This window comes from Somniosus microcephalus, chromosome 16, assembly GCF_052327205.1.
Source record: "Somniosus microcephalus isolate GS21.2 chromosome 16, FLI_Smic_1.0, whole genome shotgun sequence".
NCBI lineage: Eukaryota > Metazoa > Chordata > Chondrichthyes > Squaliformes > Somniosidae > Somniosus > Somniosus microcephalus.
Genome location: NC_141002.1, coordinates 84,186,138 through 84,213,606, shown reverse-complemented (window position 1 = coordinate 84,213,606; position 27,469 = coordinate 84,186,138). Strand labels below are relative to the sequence as shown.

Sequence of the window (27,469 nt, the reverse complement as noted above, 5' to 3'; positions counted from 1 at the left end):
GATCCTCTTTTGTGATTACGTTGTGTAGTTTGAGACAGCTTAGTCTCTTGTTCCCGGATTCACTATCGCTCTTCTGGTCTTCGGAACTACTGTCCGTCATCTTTTGTACTTTCCTGTACTTTTCCTTAGTAGTCTTTTTGTTGTCGTTAGTCTTCTTCCCGGACCTGCAAACTCGTGCAATGTGTCCCATCTTTCCGCATTGCCTGCATGTTTTTTCCTTGGACCAGCAGTCCTTCTGGTCATGGGTTGTTCTGCCGCAGCGATAACATTTTTCAAATCCCCGTGTCATTTCATGGGTGCCGTATTCCTGTGGCTTTTGCTGTATTTCCGCAGCTCCCCTTGCTGCTGCTTCGTACGATACTGCCACGCTGAAAGCCTTATCTAGAGTAACCTCTTTTGGGTTCCTTCACTCAGGAGTCCACAGACAAATTTGTCCCGTAGGGTATCTGCCAGGCCTGCTCCGAACTGGCAGTGCTTTGATAGCTTGCGTAGTTCCATAAGGTAATCAGCATTGCTCTCATCTTTATGCTGATTTCTCTTGTGGAATTTAAATCTTTCTGCTATCAGCAGCGTTGTAGGATTTAGGTGTTCCTGTAGGATATCAACAATTTCATTAAAACTCTTCGCCATCGGTTTGACTGGAGTGATCAGGTTCCGCAATAGGCCGTACGTTCTTGCGCCCATTAAGTTTAGTAGTACCGATGCCTTTTTCTCATCGGCTACTTCATTTGCCTTGCAATATACTTCGACTCTTTCCACATACGTGGTCCAGTCTTCTATTGCATTATCGAAGGCAGTGATATTGCCAGTCTTCGGCATCTTGGAGATCTAAGATGTCGCCTCCCGCGCTTTGCCTTCTTCCCCGATTGAACAAAATGGCACCTCCCGCGCTTTGCCTTCTTCCCCGCTGGATTAAGATGGCGCCTCCCGCGCTTTCTGTCTTTTCCACTGCTGCTAGCGCTGTTGCTGGCATTTTTATGCCTTGATGGCGACGCCCTATGGTCTTCGCGCACTTCCCCCCCGCGCTGCTGCCAACGCCGTTCTCCGCGGTCCCCGTGGCAAACTGCAGCTCCTCGCGGCTTTCTGCGCTTCTAATTTCTCTTATTTTAATTACTGTTCCCGTCGTCGGAGCAGACCCTATGGGACACTTTCCTCCCTCTTCTCGGGTCTGTACGCTGCCTGGCTTCGTAGCACCGGCCGCGCCCTGTGTGCTCCACCCTCTCTCTCTCTCTCTCCTCTTCCCGACAACGCTGCTCGGCCCCGTTGAAAAGCCACCCGATCGAGCTCTAGCCAGCCGCAGCCCAGGAAGGATCGGTGTACTACCTGCCACCAGCCCGATTAGCTGGAACACCATAGACTGGATAACCAAGCCCAGCTCTCGACAGCCTCTCCTGCAAATCTTCGAATTTGATGAATCAGAGGGCGGTTGCCCACGGTCGACACCCGTTTCTTCTGTTTGTTTTTTTTTTCTTTTTTGGATTTCTTCCTTCTGGCCTCGACCCCTAACAACTTCGCTTCAGAGATGGATCCCCGTGAGGTGATGCAGAACTGTAGGTAAGTTCGGACCTGTTCGTCGCCAGTGTAACGTCCGTGTGTAATTGAGACACGGACTGCAGAAGTTGGTTATAACAGTTGTTTACTGAATGGAGACAAAACTGGAACTACTATACAGGCTTATATACCGGGGTGGTCACTACTGGTATTGCAGTATACAGGGGCTGCAGAATATAGTTCCTTCTTCAAGGTACATACACTACATGCCCGCACTCTGTTACCTAATTAAAATATACACTGAACCAAAACAAATTAAACAATCAAAACTCTGAGCTTAAATCGGGGCTCAGTTTGATGGTTATCCCATATCCTCAATGATGCCTAAATTACTTAACTGATTTTTACAGGGAAAAAAAAAATCAAAGTAAAAGGTTTTGCATTCTTCCTGGACCAAAACTCAAATGAATATTTAAATAGAATGTCACTTCTACTATTCAACCTCATTCCTCAATAGATCAGCTTAATGAAGGTGTTCCTTTATAAGGAGGTTGATCGATTCCAAAGGCCTAATTGTTGCGTTTGCAAAGATAATCCAGAGGCCGTATGTAGAACTCAACTCATGTCGCTTTTAATGGCTGATGCAACCACACTCTTACAGGCAAAAGCAATCGAATACCTATATCCAATGTCAGACATAATATAACGATAACAGCACTATCAAACTTCATGTGCTCAGGCCAAGGCAATCGAGTACCTATCCCCAATGTCAGACAAAACATTTCCTCCCCCCTCACAGAATTTCAAACATGAAATGTGGTGACAAAGTCCTGTAGGTGGCCAGGGCGAGAACGTGTACAAACAGGCCGAGGTGCGGACTGGTGAAGAGCAGGCCGAGGTGGGGACTGGTGAGGAGCAGGCCGAGGTGCGGACTGGTGAAGAGCAGGCCGAGGTGGGGACTGGTGAGGAGCAGGCCGAGGTGGGGACTGGTGACGAACAGGCCGAGGTGGGGACTGGGGAGGAGCAAGCCGAGGTGGGGACTGGTGAGGTTTTGGCTGAGGCACAATATCTGCTTGAGGGTTGGCTGGCTGAGCCACATGTGCATCCCGCCACTCTGGGGGTAAGGCTTGGGGATTAGATCCGTGTAATCCCGCATCAGGGGGTGCTGGCACCTTCCGAAGGCGGCTGGCATGCCACCGAGAGCCGTCAGTGAGGCAGAAAGTGGTTGGTCCAAGTTGGCGGCTGATTTGGAGAGGGGAGGACCAGAATGAGGCCATCTTATTGTTGCGGTGAGGCCTGCGGACTCTGACCCAATCGGAGACTGAGATGTTGGGCGCCTTGGCCCTCTTCGACTGGTCGAAGCGGAGTTTCATCTTCTCCTGCTGTCTAGCGACTGTGGCTTGAGCCCGTGGAGCAGGGCTCTGAGCTAGCGAGGGGCGGAGCCTACCAAGGGGCAGCATGAGCTCATGGCCTAGCATGAGGGATGCGGGTGAGACCCCTGTAGTGGAATGCTGGGAGGCTCTGTAGTGCAGCAGTGTGTGGAGGAGGGCCTTGTCAAACGCACACCCCTGGGATAGGTTTGCTCGGAGGCCATTTTTCAGTGTCTGATTAAAACGCTCCACCCCCCCATTTGACTTGGGGTGGTATGTGTGTATGTGATGGATGCCCTTGCTCTCAAGGTAAGAGGAGAGTTCCAAAGAGACCATTTGGGGGCCATTGTCTGTGGTGATGGCCTTTGGATGCCCCCAGCGGGAGAAGAGGGACTCAAGGATATCGATGATGACCCGAGAGGTGACGGAGCCCACGGCAGTGACCTCTGGCAATTTTGAGTGCAGATCATAGGTCACCACTAGGAACCGTTGATGGTGGGGGACACCATGGATCTCCCCGCAGATGTCCAATTGCAGGTGCTTCCAGGGCTGAGAGGGCCAGGCAAGGGGTTGCAGGGGTGGAGGAGCTTGGTGGCCAGTCTTGCCACTTACAAGGCAGGCTGCACAGTCCTTGACCAGGGGCTCGATTTCCCTGTCGATACCCGGCCACCACACTAGGTCTCGGCATCGTTGTTTGAGCTTCACTATGCCCAAGTGGCCCTCGTGTGCCATGGATAAAACACGCGCACAAAGGGCACTTGGGACCACAGTGCAGAGCCCACGTGCAATACAGGAGTCATTCCAGCAGGAGAGCTCCTCTTTAACTCTGGAGTAGGCAGACAGTTCCTCAGGCACCTTGTGAGGCCAGCCATCTCTGATGAAGGTGCACAGCTGAGAGAGGGCCGGATCCTGTTCAAAGGCCTCTATGAGCTCCTGGAGAGAGACTGTGGTTTGGAGAGGCGTGTGCAGCATCTGGACGATATCCTGTTCCACATGTTCAAACCCGACGAGTGGGGCTGGGGCAGAGACAGTGCGGGAGAGCAGATCTGCAACAACATTGTCACATCCTGGTGTGAACTGGAGACTGAAATTGTATTGGCGGAGGCGGTCAGACCAGCGGTGTAGACGCAGTGGTCTGTGGCCCATGCCGGATGTCGACAGCAGGGCAGTGAGAGCCTGGTGATCGGTTCGCAGGGTGAAGGCACGGCCATACGTGTACAGGTGCCACCGCTCACATGCCCAGACGCACGCCAGCGCCTCACGCTCGCCTGCTGAGTACTTCTGTTCGTGGGGCTAAGGGCTCGGGAGGCAAAGGCGATTGGTTTCTCCACTCCATTCTGTACCTGTGATAACACTGCCCCCACAGCTGCAGCGGACGCGTCGCAGGTGACGAGGGTGGGGCTGGCGACATCAAAGTGAGCCAACACTGGAGGCGACGTGAGCTGCAATTTGAGGAGGCGAACAGCTTCCGTACAGGCTTGTGACCACACCCAGGGCTCATTCTTTCACAGGAGCTGGCGCAGTGGGGCTGTGGTGGCTGAGTACTGGGGCAAAAACTTCAGGTAGTACCCAGTCATGCCAAGGAAGGAGGCAACCTGTGCTGCAGAGCTGGGTTCTGGGATGCTGTGAATGGCATCCACGTTTGACTGGAGTGGGGATATACCGTCAGCCGACAACCGAAACCCCACAAATTCGATCTCTGAAACAGCAAAGACACACTTTTCGCCATTCAGTGTGAGCTTGTGTTTTGCTAGAGCCGTGAAAACTCTGTGAAGGCGTTCATCGTGAGTGGAGGTCGAGGGCCCATGCACGACGATGTCATCCAGGTAGATGGCCACCCCAGGAATGCCCGCGAGCATAGAGGACATCACCTTTTGGAAGCAGCTGGGTGCAGAGCTAAGTCCAAATGGCATCCTGGTGTACCGAAAGATGCCAGCATGTGTCACAAAAGCAGTGAGGTCCCTGCTGCTGGGGTGGAGGGGAACCTGTAGATAGCCCTGTCGAAGGTTCAGTTTCGAGAACAGGACGGAACCATAGAACTGCGCTGTGAGTTCCTCTGACGTAGGCAGTGGATATTTGTCAGGGATTACGGCCTTATTAACTGCTCAAAGATCGACACAGATGCGTAGACCACCTGACTTTTTCTTTGCGACCACCAGGTTGGAGACCCATAGGGAGGCATCAACTGGTTCGATGATGCCAGCTTCCAGTAGCTGCTTTAGTTTAGCTGTGACCCTGTCATGGAGAGCAAGCGGGATGCGGCGCAGTGGCTGAATGACAGGGGTAACGGTGGAGTCAACCATGGGCTGGTGGGTGAAGGCAGTCAGGCAGCCCAGACCCTCGAAGAATGCTGGCCATGTTTGGCGCCACGGTGAGGTGACGTGCAGAATCGCAGACCCGCCGGTGTCCAAGAGAGAAAAACCCAGGTCAGTGAAAAGATCCAGTCCCATCAGGTTAGCTCCTTGGCGTGCCACATGAAAACAAAAATCTGGCAAAACTTTTGTTCCATAGCGTACAGTGAAGTTGACTGAACCCACTAGTCCAATTTTCGAATTACCATACCCGCAAAGGGCAGTGGAGGGCGCAGAGAGTGGCAGGGAGCTGAAAAAATGTTTGAATGTGTCCACATTCAGCAGTGAGACGCTGGCACCAGTATCCAACAACAGAGGGATGCACACATCATTCAGGTTAATTGTGCATGACTTGAAAGCCACTACTGGCCCAGAGCTCACGTTGTGAATTATAGTGCTTGAGGACTGAGAGTGTTCATTTGTAGCAACAGGGGCAGAGCGGCAGACATTGGCAAAGTGATTTTGTTTTCCACAATTGCGACAGGCTTGGCCACGTGCGGGGCAATTCTGCGCTCTGGTAGCATGTGAACGAGATCCACAGTTTCCACACTGTTGCCGCGGTAGCGCGCGTTGCTGCCGTCGCGCGAGCATTACTGTGTCAGAGCTGTCGGGGCCGAGGGCACTGTCACTGGGTGTGTGTGCTAGTTTCACTGCACATTCGGCTGCAGACTCCACTTGAAAGGCAATGTTAACTGCCTGTGACAACGACAGATCGTCGGACTCGAGTAACAGTCTTTCGTGCACTCTCACGTTGTTGGTGTGCTCTATTAGTTGATCACGCACCATCTCGTCTTGTAGTGCACCGAACTTGCACGAGCTAGCTAACCCCCTCAAATTAGTCATGTATTGATGCACAGGCTCGCCGGGGAGTTGGTGACGCTGTCTAAAAATGAATCGCCGCAGGAGGGCACTTTGTGGGGCAGAGAAGTGTGTGCTTAACAGAGCCACAGCCACATCATATGTTTGAATTGAGTCTGCTGTGCCTAATGTCCCAAGAACACGCTGGCCCTCCGCTCCCAAGCAATGGGATAACAGTGCCTTTTTCCGTGCTGTTCTCACATTTTCTAGTCCGAGAGTGATGAGGTAGGTTTCAAAGGACTGTAACCAGCGAACCCATGGGATCGGGGGCTCACCAGGTAGTGCAAGGAAGGGAGGAGTTGGTGGAAGAGAGATTTCAGCCATCCTCGTCGCCAAATGTTGCGTTTGCAAAGATAATCCAGAGGCCGTATGTAGAACTTAACTCATGTCGCTTTTAATGGCTGATGCAACCACACTCTTACAGGCAAAAGCAATCGAATACCTATATCCAATGTCAGACATAATATAATGATAACAGCACTATCAAACTTCATGTGCTCAGGCCAAGGCAATCTAGTACCTATCCCCAATGTCGGACATAACACTAATGTTAACCTAACCCACTTGACTGGAAACTGATGGGACCCGTTTTACACCCAGCCCGATTTTACTTTCTGTTGAAGTCAATGGAAAATAAAAATCGGACAGGGTGTTACACTAGCAGCTGAGCCGATCTAGTTAGCTCCCTGCCAGGCGGGTGCGGTTAAAATTACCCTCCCCATCCCTCCCCAAGTGTTGTAAACCAGTACTGATAGCTTCTTGGATGGTCTCACTATGGGTATAGTTATGTTGTCACTTACTGAATGAAAGAGGGCTTAAAAGAGGGCCTACCAACTGAACCAGGTGGGTGCTCTGGCCACCCAGCAATAGCTCCCTGTACAAATATCGGTGTCTATGAGCTTTGGCGGTAATATTGCGATACATCTACCGACCCCATTTTGAGCCAATTATCACCTCATTAAATGCCGATTTCGACAAGGGAATACACAATGAATGGTAAGGCCCTAGGAAAGACAGAGGATCAGAGGGACCTTGGTGTGCATGTACATAGATCCCTGAAGGCAGCAGAACAGGTGGATAAGGTGGTTAAAAAGGCATATGGGATACTTGCCTTCATTAGCCGAGGCATAGAATATAAGAGCAGGGAGGTTATGATGGAGCTGTACAAAACGCTGGTTAGGCCACAGCTGGAATACTGTGTGCAGTTCTGGTCGCCACACTATAGGAAGGATGTGATTGCTTTGGAGAGGGTGCAGAGAAGATTCACCAGGATGTTACCTGGGCTGGAGCGCTTCAGCTGTGAAGAAAGACTGGACAGGCTGGGGTTGTTTTCCTTGGAGCAGAGAAGGCTGAGGGGGGACCTGATTGAGGTGTACAAAATTATGAGGGGCATAGATAGGGTAGATAGTAAGGAACTTTTTCCCTTAGTAGAGGGGTCAATAACAAGGGGGCATAGATTCAAGATAAGGGGCAGGAGGTTTAGAGGGGATTTGAGGAAGAACTTTTTCACCCAGAGGGTGGTTGGAATCTGGAACTCACTGCCTGAAAGGGTGGTAGAGGCAGGAACCCTCACAACATTCAAGAAGCATTTGGATGAGCACTTGAAATGCCATAGCATACAAGGCTATGGACCAAGTGCTGGAAAATGGGATTAGAATAGACAGGGCTTGATGGCCGGCGCAGACACGATGGGCCGAAGGGCCTCTTTCTGTGCTGTATAACTCTATGACTCATGACTCTAAGTTAAAAATCGGCCCTGCACTGCTTGGGTTCAAGACAGTGTGGTGTGAAGCTGGGTTTAACAAGTGCTCGGGTAGACCATTGGACTTCCTGAGTGGTATATAGACTGAAGTGAAATTAAAGAAATATATATATGTTTTGAGAATGCAAAAGTCTGTGCTAGCAGCTTGGAATACAGTTCTACTCGGGCAACATGAGTGGGATTCCCTGCCAGGCAACAGAACAGGGGTTGCACTCTACAGCTACCAGCCTCAGATCAAATTGCCTATAACCCTTGCCACTTCTAAAACAGGGAGATCCCGTTGAACAAACTTCAGCTGTCTTAACATCCCCAAAATCCCAGCAATATTTATTAGCAAATCAAAAAACTACAAGGGTCGAAGTACTCTCAGATATTGCTACTTAAGCTTAAATACAGAAAATGATAGAAATACAAAGCAAGTCAGGCAGCATATGTAAGGGGAAAAAAACAGGTTAATATTTCGGGTGAGACCCTTCATCAGGTGCTATTGGCCTTCTGTGCATTTCCAGCAGTTTCTGTATTTATTTCAGATGTCTACCATTGACATTTTAATTTATACATCTATAAAAAGTGCTTTATCACAACTATTATTAAATAGTCTTGCTAAAAACATTGGATCCAGTGTGCAAACATATAGGATAGCAAGTTTAAAAACAATTTAATCAAACAGAAGTGTGTGTCAGTCAATTTTCCACATGTGTGAGCCTTGCTAAAACTAACACAGAAAAGTTGGTTAAAGTGATTGCTCACACAGATCACTGTCATTGACTATCTGCTGTTCATGATTTCATTAGGGATATCTATTGAAGGGCTACGCACAGTTTATTCCCTGAAGAAGTTGTTAAACGCGTGAATAGTCAGGTGCAATGGCAGTGTGATCATTTTAGAAGCTTTTTTGGGGAGTGGGGAAAAGAATAGTCTGGATGTGAAGGTAAATGTCTCTTTCAATTGAGCTAATCTGCAGACATTCAGACTGAAATGTTACACAGTCAGTTTTGCAGTTTCAAGAGAGTTCGACTCCATCCAACTCTAATTCCATTAGTTGCAGTGTGTGCCTTACAAAGGAAAGTTCAAGCAAGACTCGCATATGGACAAGCTTTTCCTGTCCAACTCACTCGCCCACTTTCGTGTAGGCAGACTGGCTTCTTACTATATTGTCAAAGAGAATTTCCCTGTACGGGATGGAGTTTCTGTTCACAGCAGCCCCTCCTCTAAATTTCTCCAACTTGCCTTTTACTCTGGGAATATGGAAGAACCAAGTTTTGTATATAATGTCAATGAAGATTTAAATTCATTTTGAAAAGGATTTTCCTGCACTGTCTGAAAATGCAGCAGCAGACTTAGGATGATAGAATCATACAATATAGAAGGAGGCCATTCGGCCCATCATGCCAGTGCCAGCTCTCTGAAAGTAGACCTGCGCTTTTTCTCATAGCCCTGTCATTTTTTCCTTTTCAAGTATATTTTCAATTCCCTTTTGAAAGCCATGATTGAATCTGCTTCCACCACCCTTTCAGGCAGTGCATTCCAGATCCTAACAACTTGCTGTATAAAAAAGTTTCTCATCTCCCTTTATAAAGCGCTGGTTAGGCCACAACTGGAGTATTGCATCCAGTTCTGGTCACCACACTTTAGGAAGGATGTGAAGGCACTTGAGAGGGTGCAGAGGAGATTTACCAGAATGGTTCTGGGGATGGGGGATCTTAGCTACAAGGACAGGTTGGAACAGCTGGATTTGTTTTCATTAGAGCAAAGGAGGTTGAGGGATGATTTGATAGAGGTGTACAAGATTATGACGGATTTGGATAGGCTAGACGGGGATAGGCTGTTCCCACTAGTTGATGGTACAAGGACTAGAGGAGACAGAGTTAAGGTTTTGGGCAAGAGGTACAGTGGGGATGTGAGGAAAACTTTTTTACGCAGCGAGTGGTGAGGACCTGGAACTCGCTGCCGACGGAAGTGGTGGAAGCGGAGACATGTTTTCAAGGGGAGACTGGATAGGCATTTGAGGGAAATAAACTTGCAGGGCTACGGGGATAGAGCGGGGGAATGGGACTGACTGGATTGCTCTACAGAAAGCCAGCATGGACTCGATGGGCCAATTGGCCTCCTTCTGTGCCTTTGTACCTTTATGACTCCCCTCTGGTTCTTTTGTCAATTTTCTTAAATCTGTGTCCTCTGGTTACTGACCCTCCTGCTAGTGGAAATAGTTTCTCCTTATTTACTGGATCAAAACCCCTCATAATTTTGGACATTAATAATTCTTCCTTTAGCACTTGTTCTCCCTGAGATTTAAAAAAATATGTTTAATAAATTTCCAGCAGCCGATACTACATTAAGCTACCTTAGCCCACTATGAAAATAAAATCATTCAAGAGGCCTGCATTCCTCCATCTCTTAATTTAATGCATAATAAATCTACTCTCTCTGGGTAAGACAGAGTCCAGAGGAGCAACAACTTCATGCAGTACTAGTCAGTGAACTGAGTGAATATGACAGGTGAGCATGATTGCACTCAAGTCTTGATAGCAAGAGTCACGAATCTGTTTTAAAATAAAACGATTTTATTAGCTTAATCCAATACAAGAATAATTTGCTTACACTTTTAGCTATCATGAAGACTTCAAAATTATCATGAAAGGATTGATATTTCGAGAACTAATGTTCGGTACCCAAAGGTTCACAATTGTAGTTCAGCCTCCCAAATTTATATGTTAAACAGCCACAGCATTCTTTATTTGCCCAGGTTAATGTTGAAGGCTGCATCCTAAAAGTCACAGCACTGCTAAAAGAAAATCTGTGGGAAATAATTACAGAGCTTTAAGTGGGAGATGGTGCAATGCATTTTCCTATTGGAGTCTGGCAGTGGCTTTAACAGCAATATACAAGCTACAAGGAGTCGGAGTTCAAAATAAAATATTCTAGATATATATTTTTTTCATGCAAATAAAAATTCATTTCCCTAATGTTTTTGAATTGGATGGATTTTCTTTTCGCCAATTACTACTGATTCTGCATCCACTCTCTCCACCTGAAATTATTTTACAAACATTCTCCCCATTTTTTTCCCCACAGAATGGATTCACTGCCATTTAAAAAGACAGTTTGGAAGAAGTTTCAATAATAGTAATTTTTTTAATACAATAACATTGCTTTCTACCACCAGCAATACACAGTCCTAGCAGTGATCCCGCTGCCACCTGATCCAACTATTTCCACAGAGTGCTGGCAAATATGCCAGGCTTTATGTGATGCAGTAGCATATTACCGGCAGCCATGGCTGGCATGCAGTAGCTGGCCTGTCCTCCCAGTGCACAAGTAGCTCAAAGCAATTAATTCTCAGACTTGTCCCGCCTCCCACTGGGGGAATCATCTAGGCCTTGATTGGTAGATTCTCCCTGATGATCTGGCCAAGATTGGGAATTTGGCTTCTGAGAGATGAACTCACATCCTTCTTCCCAGTGTCACAGGTGATGATGCATGATATTGCTGTGTTTTTTTTTTACATTTCCCAATCGCTTGGGCTGTAAGCATCCCATGGTCATGGGGAGGCAGCCTGTCCCTTGGTCTCTGCTAATAACTGCACTTGGGGGCAATCATTTTCCTCCCCCTATCTTCCCTTCTGCTTGGACTTCGCACATCAGTGGAGTTGAGATTAGAAACTCAGCTACACGAGGAATTCTATCTGTGTCCCCACTGCCGTGGTGTCTCAGACACGGCATGGCCATTTTGTTTTATTAAAAATAGAAACAAGACCACTTCGGAGGCGAGCAATGTAACAATTATCATTTGATTTTAAAAAAAATTCTAGCAATTCATTTAGTAGCTATTTACATTTACAGGACCTCTCCATGGATTCCTGCATGAATGAATGAACTGGATTAATTAGGCAAGGAGATCCATTCAGTTTCAGTGTTCAGAGTATATTTACAGGCCAATTTTTTTTTTAAAATCTTCAGTAAGTGTCCACACTGATTTCCTTACCCAACATCATTCCAGCGCATCCACTCAACAAAATAAATGGATATACAACTCCTTTTGAATATCTACAAAGCCATTTTTTTGTAAAAATGGGACACATCTTGGGATAGATATCTCCTATAAAAAGTATTTAGCATACTTAACAATATTCCATTAACAACCCTCCAAAAATGTTAATCCTGGTGATTTTTTCCCCTTTTGGTACAGAAATATCAATGTAGTCCTCAAAGTTTTAAGTGTAGTCCCGCTCTAGTTTCTCCCCCATTACTCCAAGCCCTCTCCAAGTTAATCTCATCCATGAGACTGATCCCCTGCTCCCTTGACACCATTCACCCTTCCTGGTCCCCATGCTGGCTAACACTGTAAATAGTCCCCTCACCTCAAGCACTATCCCCCTTCCTTTCAAAACAGCCATCAACCCCAAATTCCAAAAAAACACCCTTGATCACTCTGTCCTAGCTAACTACCATCCCATCTTCAAGCTTCTCTTCCTCTCCAACGTTCTTGAATGTATAGTCACCACAAAGATCTGTAACCATCTCTACCACAGCTCCCTCTTTGAATTTCTGCAATCAGGTTTCTGCCCGTCCCATAACGCCAAAACAGCCCTAACCAAATTCATGAATGACATTCTCTGTGATTGTTATTGTGGTGCATTATCCCTCCTCAAACTCTCTGAGCCATTGACATGGACGATCACACTATCCTCCTCCAACACTTCTCCTCCATTGTCTAACTCGGTGGAACGGCCCCCACTTGGTTCCACTTTTACCTATCCAATCGTAGAGAGAACATCTCTAGCAATGGCTTCTCATCCCACCCCAGCACTGTTACCTTAAAAGTCCCCCAAAGATACATCCTTGGCCAGCCTCCTCCTCTTCCTCACCTACATGCTGCCCCTTGCTGACATCCTTTGTAAACTTGGGGTGAGCTTCCACATGTATGCTAATGACACTCAACACTACCTACCTACCACTGCCTCGACCCTTCTGTTGCTGCTATGCTATCCGTCTACTTGCCCAACATCCAGTCTTGGATGAGCTACCATTTCCTATTGTCTTAAGCCTCTAGTGCAAACTCTGTAACCTCATGACCAACTCCATTGCTGTCCCTGGTCACTGTCTCAGACTGTTTACAACCTCAGTGTTCTGGTTGATCCTAAGCCAAGTTTCTGACCCCATATTATCACCATCACAAATGCTGCTTATTTCCACCTCCATAACATTGCCTGCTTCCAGCCTTACCTCAGCACATCTGCTGCTGAAAAACTCATCTGTGCCTTTATCAACTGCAGACTCCACTGTTCCAATGCAAGTGTGTCAACTGTAAAGTCTGTAGGTATTATGGCGAATTAATACACAGACTACAAGAGTAACTTTAACAGGACTTTACTATTCGAAGGTCAGGGCGAATCTGCCCAATAAATCCTGACACAGCACTTATATACCGGTGTGGTCACCGTCGGTATTACAGTATACAGCAGCCAAGATAAAGTAGTGCCACACCTAAAATAGTTCTCTTAAAGGTGAACGGTTACATACAATAATTCTCTTAAAGGTAGAACAGTTACATACACTACAATCCTCCCTTTTTAGCTTACAACATACTTATTCCCCATTAAACATAACATCATAACATATATCCAACTTCATGTTAAAACAGTTCACAGATGTAGTCTCTGCGGAAACAGTTCACAGATTTAGTCTCTGCGGGAAACAGTTCATAGATTCAGTCTCTGCGGAAAACAGTTCACAGATTCAATCTCGGTGGATGCGCCTTCCGTGCTTCTTGACTCGGTCCTGACAACACCTCAGTGGTGTAGCAGTTCCCTGTGGTGTAGTCGGTTCACGTTGCTGGAGTGACTCATCCAATAGTCCTTCACTGGACTTAACAGCTTGAACTTCCGTCCTTCTGAACCAGCATTGTTGGCTTGTAAAAACTTGAGTACCTTGGGAAGTTTTTCTACTTCCAAACTGATTTGGCTCCGTTCGAAGGGACCCCGTGCGTGATCTAGTAGTGATGATGATGGTCCAGATGATCATCATCTTCTGCTTCGTCTTTTCCTTTTCTGCTTCTTGGAGACTCTCTGGGCTCCACTGTCAGCTGCCAGCTGCATGCACAGTTCCTCCTTCTCGTCCTCCTTTTTCCGTAGTAGCGCCACCATCTCCCGATGTTCCTTAGACTTTTTGTGAGTCTTCATGGTTTCTGCACTTTGGGAGTTTTCATCACAAGCTGGGCAGAACAGGTCATCGTAATATTCGATGTCGTCCAACAGGTCATGGTAATATTCGGTGTCATCTTGAGCTAGGCCAGTGAGAGGGTCTTCTATTTCCTCCATACCCAGCTGGACATTAGCCAGCTTTTGTTCCAAATCCAGACATCTTTCCTGAAGAGACTTCTTCAGGCGTCCAGCTTCATCCAGCTTTTTCTGGGCTTCCTGCAAGTCTTTTACTAATGACGTCATTTGTGATTCAATACTTCAACTTCATTCGGAGATTGGTTGATCGGACTATTCAATCCCTCTACTGCAGCAGCTGTTTCAACCTTCTGTTGTTCAACATTGACGTGAGTCAGCGTACTTTTGGCATCCAAGGGTTGCTCTGCTGCCATCTTCTCAGTCTGTGTTGCAACCTCAGCTATTTCAATAACTTTTGGGAGCTCCAAACCCCTCTCCTTTGAAGATTTAAACTCCTGTTCAATTTGTTCCCATTTCAGAGTCTTGTCCTTCAGCATATGAAGGAGTTGGCTGACCGTTAACTCCTCTGACCTCATACGTTTCCCAGTAGCTGCAGGGCTGTTTATAACCTTGCCCTGGGGCTCCTTTGCTGTTTCTACTTCGCCATCATCCGCAGCCTCCACCATTCGAATTTCCCCACTTGAATCGTCCGGTGATGCTGCACCCAACTTCAGTAGGAGCTCGGAGTTCATGGCGACCAAATCAGTCTTTTCTGCCTGCAATCCGCTAACAAGCGCTTTCAGTTGCTGAACCTCTTGCTCCACCAGATTAAAGCACGCACCTTCTGAAACCGAATCAGCTTTGATTCGTTTGGCCTCCTTGCCCCGACGGTTTGTGTGCTCCTGCTCCTTTTTCTCCATCAGCTGTTTCTGTTGTCTTTCCAGGTTCTCCCACTCTGTGTCACAGAACTTTTTCATTGCTTTCATCTCTTGTTCGAGACGGCAACTCAATTGTTCTAATTGCTGTTGTAATTTGAAATGGAGTTGAGTTCGAGCCCGGTGTTCCTCAGAATTGTGCATATCTGTAAACTGGACAGACTCAGAATTCTCTGTCAAACTATGTTGTTGTTGTTCAGTGGAATTCTGTTCTGAAACTTTGTTCTCCTCTGAAGCATAAGCATTTATGCACTCCTTCGTTTTTCCAACCTTAGTCAGCAAGTCCATTTTAAACTTGTCTTTCGCACCTGGGCTGGTCTTATCGTCATCCGTTTCAGAGTCTGAGCTGATTGTCTTCACCGAGTTCTCACTCATTATTGCTTTTAAATAGTGCCATTCCATGTTTATTTCCCAGATCCACTCCCGCCCCAGAAGTGGTGGACCTCCCTCAGGTAGTACATATAAATACATTCCTTGGTGTTCTTTGCCCCTGTCTCTCACCTTGACTTTTATCTTTCCCATGGGGTATACTTTCTGCCCCGTGTATGTCTGCAATACGATCTTGGTATCTCTCAAGGGTATGTGTGAGAATAGCCGGTTGTAATCCCTTCGATTTATGACGGATAGGGCTGATCCTGTGTCCAATTCCATTTTCACTTGGACTCCGGCTATTTTTAGCATGACCCAGATAGTTTGCAGGTCAGCTTCCTTACTCACATTGTGAATTCTCAGACTACCCAGTTCCTGAACGGTTGGGTCTGAATCCGAATTCTGTTCATCTGAACTCTTCTCAGCCACCTTGTGTACCTTATTGTATTTTTCCTGCGGTGACTTTTTTTTGTTGTTGTTGGTCTTCTTTCCTGACCGGCATACCTTAGCTATGTGACCAAGTTTGCCACATTTTCTACATTCTTGGTTTTTAAACCAGCATTGGTTCTGGTCGTGTGTTGTCTTCCCACAACGATAACATTTCGATGTACCCGAAGTAATTTGATCCACACTGAGTACCGCTGCCTTCAGCTACATTTCCGCTGTGCCTCTCGCTGCGGCTTCGTGCGATGCTGCAATAAGGACAGCCTTATCAAGTGTGAGATCGTTCTCTTCTAGCAGACGCTTTTGTGTTCCTTCCTTCGACAACCCGCACACGAACTTGTCTCTCAGTGCCTCTGTCAGATTTTCCCCAAACTGGCAGTATTTCGCTAGTCTACGCAGTTCGACCAAGTATTCCGCGTTGCTTTCCTCTTTCCGTTGCGTTCTCGCATAGAATTTGAATCATTCCGCCAACATCAGTGGTGTGGGGTTCAAATGATCCTTCTGGACAGCAACAATATTAGCGAAAGTCTGATCCGCCGGTTTAGCTGGTGATAGAAGATGCTTCACTAGCCCGTATGTCTTTGCCCCCATTGCGTTTAATAAGGTGAGAGCTTTATCATCATCTGCTATCTTATTGGCCTCACAATATATCTCGATACGTTCTACGTACGTGGCCCAATCTTCCACCTCGGAATCGAAGTTGTTGATGTTACCATGCTTAGGCATCTTCACTATCTCTCACTATCTTTCTGTGAAACAAACACGAAATTTTTCTTTAACTTTTTTTTTTCAAAATGGCGGTTTCCCGCGCTTGTCTTCTTCCCCCGCCCACTTTCAAAATGGCGGTTTCCCGCTTCTGTCGTCTTCCCCGCCTACTGGCGGCTTCCCGCGTTTCTTCCCCTGGCGGGAGGGGTAAGCTTTTCCCTCGGGCGACGACCGCTGGCTTTCGGGGTTCGCAGCCTGCGCGTCAGCTTCAGTGCGTCCCTTGTTCCCTTTTCTCGGCAGGGCAACCGGCGCTGGGTACAACCCGTTGACAGCGAACAGTTTCAGCCGCTGGGCTGGATCTCGCTCAGTCTCCCTCGCTCGGGCTCTGTCTCTCCCGCTCGCTCGGGCTCTGTCTCTCCCTCAGCAGCTTCCAATCGCGCCTCCCAGCCCTCTCGCAGTCCGGTGCTTTCCTCCCCGGCTGCGGCTGAGTTCTCCGTGATTTATTTATTTTTATATCTTCCCGCGCCTTACGATCCCGGTCGCAGCGCCTCGTGGCCTCGGTAGCTGCCCGGCCTTTTTCGCCGATCGCGGTCTAGCTGTCTCACGACGCCGTTGCGTCTCCCAGCCCGCTTGTACCGCGGCTTCCGTGCTCCACGCTGCCCCAGTCTCAGCGCCTCTGGGCCCAACTTCTGTCCGGCTCCTTTCCCCCGACCGTGGTCGAGTTCACCGCCCTTATCCTCCGTTTATTTTTTTATTTTCCCTTTACTCACAGTCACCGTGGCCGACTTGCTTCTCGTGCTGATCGGCTCACTCACCACCATGGCAGAAGGGACAATCAGTGCCTGTTGCTGATGGAAGGCTTCGTGTCTGAATTCTTCCTTCTTCCTTGCTCTGCAGACTCGAGTTTTCTCTCAGCAGAACGACGAGGGCGGGTGCCTCTTCTCGACGCTCATTAACTGCTTCGGAAGTATTGTTGCCGCAGGGTAAGATCGAACTCGTCGCCACTGTAAAGTCTGTAGGTATTATGGCGAATTAATACACAGACTACAAGAGTAACTTTAACAGGACTTTACTATTCGAAGGTCAGGGCGAATCTGCCCAATAAATCCTGACACAGCACTTATATACCGGTGTGGTCACCGTCGGTATTACAGTATACAGCAGCCAAGATAAAGTAGTGCCACACCTAAAATAGTTCTCTTAAAGGTGAACGGTTACATACAATAGTTCTCTTAAAGGTAGAACAGTTACATACACTACATCAACCTCCGATCCTCCTCCCTCAATAATCTTCACCTGATCCAAAACTCAGCTGGCTGCATCCTATCTTGCACCAGGTCCCACTTGCCCATCACCCGTGTGCTCACTGACCTACACTGACTCCTGGTCCCCAAACATCTCACAGTTTAATCCCTCCATGGCCTTGCCCCTCCCCATCTCCGTAACCTCATCCAGCTCTACAATGACTCCAGTCTCTTGTGCAGTCCCGCTCCTTTACTTTCAGCCACCTAGACCCCATGCTCCTCCTGAAACCCCTCTTTCTACCCACCACCCTCTCCACTCTCCGCCTTATAACCCAGTTCTTTGGCCAGATTTTCAGTCACGCAATCTATTCTTTCCTTCTTTGTCTTGGCATTCATTTTTCCTTATGCCTAATACGCACCTCGAGATGTTTTTCTACATTAACGGTGCTATATAAATGTAAGTTATTGTGGTGTAGAAGACCTAGAAAGGATTGCTGCAACATTAAATTACCAGGTAGAAATATGCTGGGTCCTAAGGAGCATTAAGTGTTACAGTGCATTATTTGGGTACAAATGAATAGTTAAAAAAGCATTATCAAAGAGCCGCTTGGAAGATCAAAGATTTTCTTTAAAAAAATATACCTGTATTAACAAATGAAATCACTGGTGTAAAATCTGCACAAGTGGTCAGGATTCAGATCTGACGCATTTTATCATTTATCTTCCCAATAAATTTCTAAAATTACAATGTGTAAATGTTTACAACACTGAATCAACAGTAAACAGTGAGTGTTAAATGCAAAACAACATTCTTCAAAGACACTAAGGCAAATAGATTTCTGTGGCTCAAGTTAACACACAAAGGAAACCTCAATCTTGTAACATTGTACAAAAAGGGTGGGGATAAGGAAGCCATTCAATGACCGATGAATTGCTCTTTGCTGTCGGGCCACTGGTTACAAACCACTGAATAGCCAGTGAAATGATAAGAGCAAGTCATTGAATTATGCTTAAATTAAATGTGTTTATCATGTTATGACAGTAAGTTATAGATTGTACATTCTTTTGCGAGTCTGACAGCTTGTCCGTGTGTGGCGTGCATGACAAATTGCAAGAGTGAAAGAGCTTCATAAGAAATTATGTCACTCATGCCTTCAAAAATGCATCTGTAATCATACTTTGAAGAAGATAGATGAAAGGACCAGATAAAATATTGACAGTGAACGTTCGCACTTGTGCAGTTTTTACTCCTGATTTATTTTCTTTTTAAAAAAAAAATCGTATATTAAATAATTTTAAGTTATCTTGCAAGTGACACTTTTAAATGAAGCTTTTCAATTTCAGAAACAAGTGCAGTGTCCATTAATGCCCTCATTTCAATAAGGCTGCTTTTACAAGTGCAGGGCAGGCTTTGAATTGTTTGCTGTCTCCCTTTCCTCATGTCAGTATGTTTTGGCGTAACCCTTCCCCAGATGGATATTCCAGTAACTTCCAGCAGTTTCACTGACTTTTCTTGTAGTTTGGAAATCTTTTCAGCCTGTCCGGGCAAGGTTTCACTATCAGCAGTTTTATCAAGGGTTATTATTCATTTCTTGAGATCTGTCAAATATATTATTCATCAAATACTCTGAAAAGGTATACAATTCAGGTCTTATTAGATGCCATACTTCTCTGACAAGTGGACTCGACTGAATAGTGCTGGAGGGATTGATCATTTTATAAAACAAATTCTTACTCTTTTGTACATATACACATTGCATCCCCAATGTATGGATTCCTTAAAATTGACTGTCCAAAGTTTAAACTAGATTAAAAGTTATTTTGGAAGTAGCCTTGTTATCCTACTTCCTTCCTGTTGAAGAAGATACTAATGGCGAATCCAGATAATAGTTTGAGCAGGGACAGGGTAGGGGTATTGTTAGTAGTTTGAAGTTTGCACACACCAGCCAAACCATTGCCTCTTCCTCCCCCATTCCTCTTCAGCCAAGAGCTTATCCTACTCATAATCAGCTTCACCAGTTCTTTTGGGGCTGCATCTCATTCCTGGCCTCGTTTCCCTTCTCTGACAGGAGCTTGATATTGAACACCCTTTAGACTCCTGGAGGAGCCCATAGTTCATAGAATTGTACAATGATACAGCACAGGAGGAGGCCATTTGACCCATCGTGACTGTGTCAGCTCTTTGAAAGAGCGATCCAAATAGTTCCATTCCCCTGCCCTTTCCCCACAGCCCTGCAAATGTTTCCCCTTCAAGTATTTATCCAATTCCCTTTTGAAAGTTACTTTAGTTAACATCTTCTTCATGTCCAATACACCTTGGAGATGGTGCAGAGGAGATTAATCCAAATGATACCAAGGATGAGGGATTTCAGTTATGTGAGACTGGAGAATCTGGGATTGTTCTCCTTAAAACAGAAAAGGTTAAGGGGATATTTAATATGGGTGTTCAAAATTATGAGGGATTTTGAGAGAGTAAATAAGGAGAAACTGTTTCCACTGTCAGGAGGGTTGGTAATCAAAGGACACAAATTTAAGATAATTGGCAAAAGAACCAGAGAGCAGAGGAGGAGAATTTTTTTTATGCAGCGAGTTGTTTTTGTCTGTAATGCACTGCCTGAAAGGATGGTGGAAACAGATTCAATAGTAACTTTCAAAAGGGAATTGGATGTTTACTTGAAAAGGAAAAACAATTGTAGGGCTACGGGGAAAGGGAAGGGGAGTAGGACTAATTGAATAGCTCTTTCAAAGCTCTTTCAAAGAGCCGGCAAAGGCACAATGGCTGAATGGCTGTCTTCTGTGCTGTATCATTCCATGATTCTATACTCATTCTGACACAAACTTCCTATGAACGGATTGCTTTGGCCAGTTGTAGACCCCAATAGTTGCTTTGCACTGGTGTTAGTACCACAGTGGCAGCTTTCTCCTGCTGTTTCGAACCATGGTGCCAGCAAATACATACGTCACATGTAACTTCCTACAACCATTAAGATGGGGATAGGCAGGGGCGGGGCGAGAGGGGAGCAATAGCTTTACAGGGAATGTTCTAGCAAGGGCAAATATATAATTGCAGCGTGTCCTGCCCTCCTTAGATGTGATGATCTTCATGGAAAATAGCAGAGTTGATTAGGAGCCTTGCTGAAATTGAAAAAAAAAAATTTTTTTTTAAAGAATCCTCAGAACAAATTCTGAGACAGGGAACACATTAAAGCTCAGTCTAGGTAAGACCTTTATAAAACATGATCCCGGAGCATTCATTCTAAAAGAGAATTATGTAGATGGAAACCTGCTTTCAATGTATAGTAATTTCTGAGCTCACTTTGGGGGGGGGGGGCAGCATTGGGGTAGGAATTGCAAATAATAATAATTTTTTGTAGCTGTTCTTAGAGAGCTCCACTTTTCTCCCCCTCAATGCAGCTCGCTAGAGAGCCATCACTTTGGAACAGCTCGGCTGATGTTAAGTGCTGGCGCTGTCAGTGAGTGTCACTGTGGTCGGCTGAGTCGGAGGCTGATCTCGGGGCTGTCAGCCCTGTAAAAATTTAGCACTAGCCAAGCATTGTCGTGCACTCGATAGGTCACAGCTTTTCATTCCGCTTCTCTGCATTCTTCATTTTTTCCCCCCTTTAACGTGAGGTTATCCTCTGCTGTTTTGTCTGTCATATTTATCCGATCATGGTTTTCTATCCACGACACGATATTTGTTTTTATTGCTGAAATAATTTCCTCTGGTTTTGTTGCATTTTGAGCGAACATCAACGTTCCCTGCAAGGCATTTTTCACACTATCGCAATTTCAAATGATCATTTTGAAAGTGTCTGCATCAGCTCGGTAGGATCTTGGAGCCTGCTGTGCATTGAACCCTGAGCATTTAGCTTGTGAAAGAAACACGTTTTGCGGAATACATATTTGCAGGCAGCAGGTTCTTTCTCCTATTTAACCCCGTCATTTTAGTTTCCTCCCTTGATCTTCTGCTTCCATCAGTCTCAATTTTCGAATTATTTTTTTAGGTCCATTTCCCTCGTTTCTTTGTTGAATCTTTCCATTCTCTGCACTATTTAAATGAATCAAAATTACTCCTAGATGCTTATTAATTCAACTGGCCCCAGGGTTTCTCATTTTTACTTTATGTTTCAAATTATTAAGAAAGACTTGCATTTCTATAGCGCCTTTCACGACCACCGGACGTCTGAAAGCGCTTTACAGCCAATGAAGTACTTTTGAAGTGGAGTCACTGTTGTAATGTGGGAAACGCGGCAGCCGATTTGCACACAGCAAGCTCCCACAAACAGCAATGTGATAATGACCAGATAATCTGTTTTTGTTATGTTGGTTGAGGGATAAATATTGGCCAGGACACCGGGGATAACTCCCCTGCTCTTCTTCGAAATAGTGCCGTGGGATCTTTTACGTCCACCTGAGAGAGCAGACGGGGCCTCGGTTTAACGTCTCATCCGAAAGACGGCACCTCCGACAGTGCCTCACCCCCACAGCACTGCACTGGAGTGTCAGCCTAGCTTTATGTGCTCAAGTCCCTGGAGTGGGACTTGAACCCACAACCTTCTGACTCAGAGGCTTATCAGTTGTGTTTATTTTTGTACAACGCTTGGGTTTTCTCCATAGAATAAATCCAGGCATTAAGAACATTATTAATTGAGAAAAGCTTTTTATCAGATGATTGATCTCCAGTTGGCATCCTTACAACCAAGCCCTGCCTATCACGTGCTTTAAGTTCAGCATAGTTCAAATACCTTGGCAACCCAGTTTCAGCTACTACCTGATAGAAGCAGCTCCTGCTTATCGAATTTCATGATCATCACTGGGCACAGCAGTCATATGGTTGTTGGTACTAAAACTTTTCTGTTATTGCCTGGTCGTTTATAAAAACGTTTAACCATTAGATTGCCAGCAGCTTCCTGAACCTTTACTTCCCTGGATATTTAGTTTTGTTTATTTTCAGCCCACGCAATGTGAGGCTAAAATACTACGATAATTAAGCTATTCAAACATTAGAATGCCTTTTATTAATGCATTAACTCTAAACGATGAAACACCTAAAATACAAGGTGGAATTTTAACTCCCTCGGCCTGGTGGAAACTGGGCAGAACAGAGTTAAAATCCAAGCGGTACATTTAGTGCTAGTTTCCTGCCCCGTCTCTAATTGCAATACTTTACAACCAATGTTCCTGTTCAGTTGCGCGGCTGCGCAGTGGTCTGGAGGTCCCGCGCAGGCTGCGCACTGGTTTTTAAATGAAAAATCCACGCATGCGCAGAAATTTGAATGGTCCACGCAGCCCGCTACGCACCCCCCCCGAAACAATTAGAGGGAACATTGTTCAGAACTACTGTTTAGTAACAGTGTTGTTTTCTTGGGTGACTGAGGCATCTGCATGACTCTGGCGGTAGCCTCATAAATATATGCAAATCAGGGTCCTATCACATAAAGGGTCAGAAATAGCGATGTTCGCTGATGACTGCACAGTGTTCAGCGCCATTCGCAATTCCACAGATAATGAAGCAGTCATTGCCCACATGCAGCAAGACCTGGACGACGTTCAGACTTGGGCTGATAAGTGGCAGGTAACATTAGTGCCACACAAGTGCCAGGCAATGACTATCTCCAACAAGCGAGAGTCTAACCACCGCCCCTTGACATTCAACAGCATTACCATCGCTGAATCCCCCACCATCAATATCCTGGGGGGTCACTATTGACCAGAAACTTAACTGGACCAGCCACATAAATGCTGTGGTAACAAGAGCAGGTCAGAGGCTAGGTATTCTGCGGTGAGTGTCTCACCTCCTGACTCCGCAAAGCCTTTCCACCATCTACAAGGCACAAGTAAGGAATGTGATGGAATACTCTCCACTGGCCTGGATGAGTTGCAGCTCCAACAACACTCAAGAAGCTCAACACCATCCAGGACAAAGCAGCCCGCTTGATTGGCACCCCATCCACCACCTTAAACATTCACTCCCTCCCCCACTGGTGCACCGTGGTTGCAGTGTGTACCATCTACAAGATGCACTGCAGCAACTCGCCAAGGCTTCTTCGGCAACACCTCCCAAACCCACGACCTCTACCACCTAGAATGACAAGGGCAGCAGGCGCATGGGAAAACCACCACCTCCAAGTTCCCCTCCAAGTCACACACCATCCTGACTTGGAAATATATCGCCGATTCTTCATCGTTGCTGGGTCAAAATCCTGGAACTCCCTCCCGAACAGCACTGTGGGAGTACCTTCACCGCACGGACTGCAGCGGTTCAAGAAGGCGGCTCACCACCACCTTCTCAAGGGCAACTAGGGATGGGCAATAAATGCTGGCTTTGCCAGCGGCGCCCACATCCCATGAATGAATGAATAAATAAAATAGGACCCCGATGGTATGGTAAATGCCGACTGAGTGGGGTGCTTGCTGCAGACACACTGCTCAGCCCAACTGAGGCCCTGTAATGCAAATGCACAGCTTATCTTTGTGTGGCGAGGAGGAGCACATGTTTTCCCCCTGGCTCCACTAAGAAAGTTCAGGCCACTGCTTTCCTGGACTTCTACCCCCTTAACTGTCTATATTGCAAAACAGCTTATTTTTTAAAATTGTGGGACAGCTGGACTTCTTTTAAAACTTTAAATAGGAGCACATCAAACCAAATGCATTTGATGGAACGAATATATCTTAGCTACGAACACTCATCTTTTATTAAAATCATTAGGGACTTCCACAGCTTGTTTCTAAGTAGGTGACAACACGTATGCTTAATTGTTTGAAAAGTAATTGCAGGTTTGTGATTTAATTAGAAACTAATTCTAGGTCCTTACCTACCCTAATACTTTAATGGATGAATCAATCTGTTTGTTTGTTGCGAGAATAATTGCAGGGAATGTAATGCTTAAAATTCTTTTGTGTCTCCACCAGCGTTCTGTGAAGATGGCTGCAGGAATGGAGGCACCTGCATCGCTCCCAAAGTCTGCGCATGTCCGCAAGGATTCACAGGACAACTTTGTGAAACAGGTAAGCACAGGAGCTGCTTTGTGCAGTATTGCAAGGACATGTTGGTCGCCTTATCTGAGGAAGGATGTTCTTGCCATGGAGGGAGTGCAGCGAAGATTCACCAGGCTGATACCTGGGATGGCAGGAATAACGTATGAGGAGAGATTGGGTCGATTGGGCTTATACTCACTGGAGTTTAGAAGAATGAGAGGGGCTCTCATTGAAACTTACAAAATGTTAACAGGACTAGACAGACTAGATGCAGGAAGGATGGCGGGGGAGTCCAGAACCAGGGGTCACAGTCTAAGGATAAGGGGTAAGCCATTTAGGACAGAGATGAGGAGGAATTTCTTCACCCAGAGAGTGGTGAACCTGTGGAATTCTCTACCACAGAAGGCAGTGGAGGCCAATTCATTAAATATATTCAAGAAGGAGTTAGATATATTTCTTAAGGTTAAAGGGATCAAGGGATATGGGGAGAAAGCAGGGACAGGGTACTGAGTTTGGACGATCAGCCATGATCGCATTGAATGGTGGAGCAGGCTCGAGGGGCCGAATGGCCTACTCCTGCTCCTATCTTCTATGTTTCTATGACACGCTGAATACCGTCAAATGAGCAATTTGTATTCCAGCTCGGCAAAGAAATAAATGGTGATTGCACTGGTGCGTGTGTCTCACCCTACCAGGTTCACAAATCATATAATCTTGCATCAAACTAAGACCTATACATTAGATTTCATGGTATTCTTCAGCTACATTACAGTTCAGTTTATATATAGATATGATTACGGGAATGAAGTGTGTTGGTTTACCTGATGTTTTTAAATTGCAAAATGTTGCATACAGTTGCAGTACAATATTTCACACCAGCAACCCAACAGTCAACATGGTTTGGCCCGAAGAGCAACGAGAGACTTCAGTGCCCCAAATTAATTGAAACAGGGCCAATCCATCAACCACCTCATTACTACGACGTGATCCATTGCGATTTAACCAGCCGCTGAGGTGTACCTGTGACTGACTGGTAATAGAGTGCTGGCAGAGTACAGCCTGATCACACTGCCAGCTCTGACACAAACTGAATGTGATTCCTCCAGAATCTAGACTGAGCTTTGGCCGTGTTGGTGCCGCAGGAGTTATTAAACGACGTGCCTGTTCTATCCGCTGACAGTTTCCCCGAGGCTGAATCTGGTTGGAGGTTCTCCTCGTGTGGCCTGGCATGGATTCGGAGTTCTGCAGCCCAGATTTTTGCATTGGGGTCAACAGGTTCGAGGCTTTAATCCGCCGAGAGGTCAGAGTAAATCCCCTTACATTGTTCAGACTTCACTTTTCGGCGCAGCTCTGCTGGAAATACACGAGAAATGAACGTCAGAAGCTGTAATGTAAACAGGGCTTTGGGGATCGTTCTGCTCAACACAGTAAAAAGCAGTCAGGAGCCACAGAAACCTATAACTCCATTGCAGAGGTTGATAAGAGTTGTAAGAATGTTTTACTTGGGATGTGTGGTCATTACTGGCTATGAGAATCTCACTGTCAGTCTGAGAAAACTCAGCATTCATAATGTCTATAATAAATAGTTGAACAATATTCGATTACTTTTGCAGTAATCTTTTACTACATTTAATATAAAATAAACTGCCAGCTAATTCCACTGGAAATGATAAACACTCCCGAGAATGGTATTAAACTAATTACCTACCTCCGATAAATATACCTCAGTGGACAGCGGATGATAATGAAGACTGCACAAATGAAACAGAACGCTGAATACAAAGGTAATTGTTGAAAAAAGCCTTAAGAAAGATAATCATTTATTTGTTTATTGTCTCCATTTTAAAAATGTAACCACCTCCATTATAAAATGGAATTAAACTAAAATCAGGTTATATTAAATGGAGTAAGCTGAGCTTTTCTTGAGCCAGGGTCAATCATTGACAATAGTGTGCAATTTCCAGTTTACAGCAGAAGTGAATTTCTGAATCACTGCACAGGAGATTAGGGCTGAGGTGGAACCAGATTTATCTGAATGTGATCTCTTTGGACAGGTTCAGCTGGTTTTGAATCTTTTACAGTATTAATGCAGTTCCTATTTTTTTTCCCTGCGTTTTTTTTTGTAAAGTTCCCCTTTCCATCACTCCAACCATAGAGCATAAATAGGAGCTTTGCTCCCAAGTCTTTATCAATCACCTCACCTGCTTAGAAAAGTTGCAAAAATGGTTCATGACAATATAGTTTTGGATTTTTGTTTCCCCCCTTGGGAGAAGCAGCTGGCTTCTGTTTGCCTTTGAATCTGGCCAAGCAGAAAGTAGAGGGTGAACCAAAGGTTTGAACTTGGGTCTACCATACATTACTACACGTAATGTTTCCTACATTAAAACAGTGGCTACACTTAAAAATGTACTTCATTGGCTGTAGAGCGCTTTGGGACGTCCTGAGGTCATGAAAGGCGTTAAAATGCAAATCTTCCTTTTTCACCATAAATAAATATGCTAAACGTTGGGTTTCTTTCAAATTATGCCTTGGGGGGCCACTATCCTAGAATAACCTGAGAGAACATGGTCCAAAGACGGGTCTGGTCACGTCTGAAGAGACATTAGCAGTGTTACTCACAAGAAAATTCTATATTGTACATAGTCACACTGGAACAAATCATCTGTGGACAGTATTGTTCTGTATAAATATCTTACTATAATTGAGGACATTGTTGATGTGTTTGAAAAACAATTGGGAGCCTTATTGTAAAAAATCATCTGCTAGAAATTGCCCTCGAGCCCCGTTTGGGGAGCTAAATCAGAA

The 27,469-nt window shown here is 45.8% G+C and overlaps 1 protein-coding gene across 2 annotated transcripts in view; it reads left to right on the top strand.

Moving 5' to 3' along the window:
• LOC147106349 (protein NEL-like) overlaps positions 1-27,469 on the top strand; it is a 342,986-nt gene that overhangs the window by 205,919 nt on the left and 109,598 nt on the right. For both annotated transcript variants that reach the window (XM_086009387.1, XM_086009386.1), the window contains exon 15: positions 24,599-24,694. In XM_086009387.1, coding sequence (XP_085865513.1) covers positions 24,599-24,694 — 96 coding nt within the window. The remainder of the gene's footprint in view (positions 1-24,598; positions 24,695-27,469) is intronic.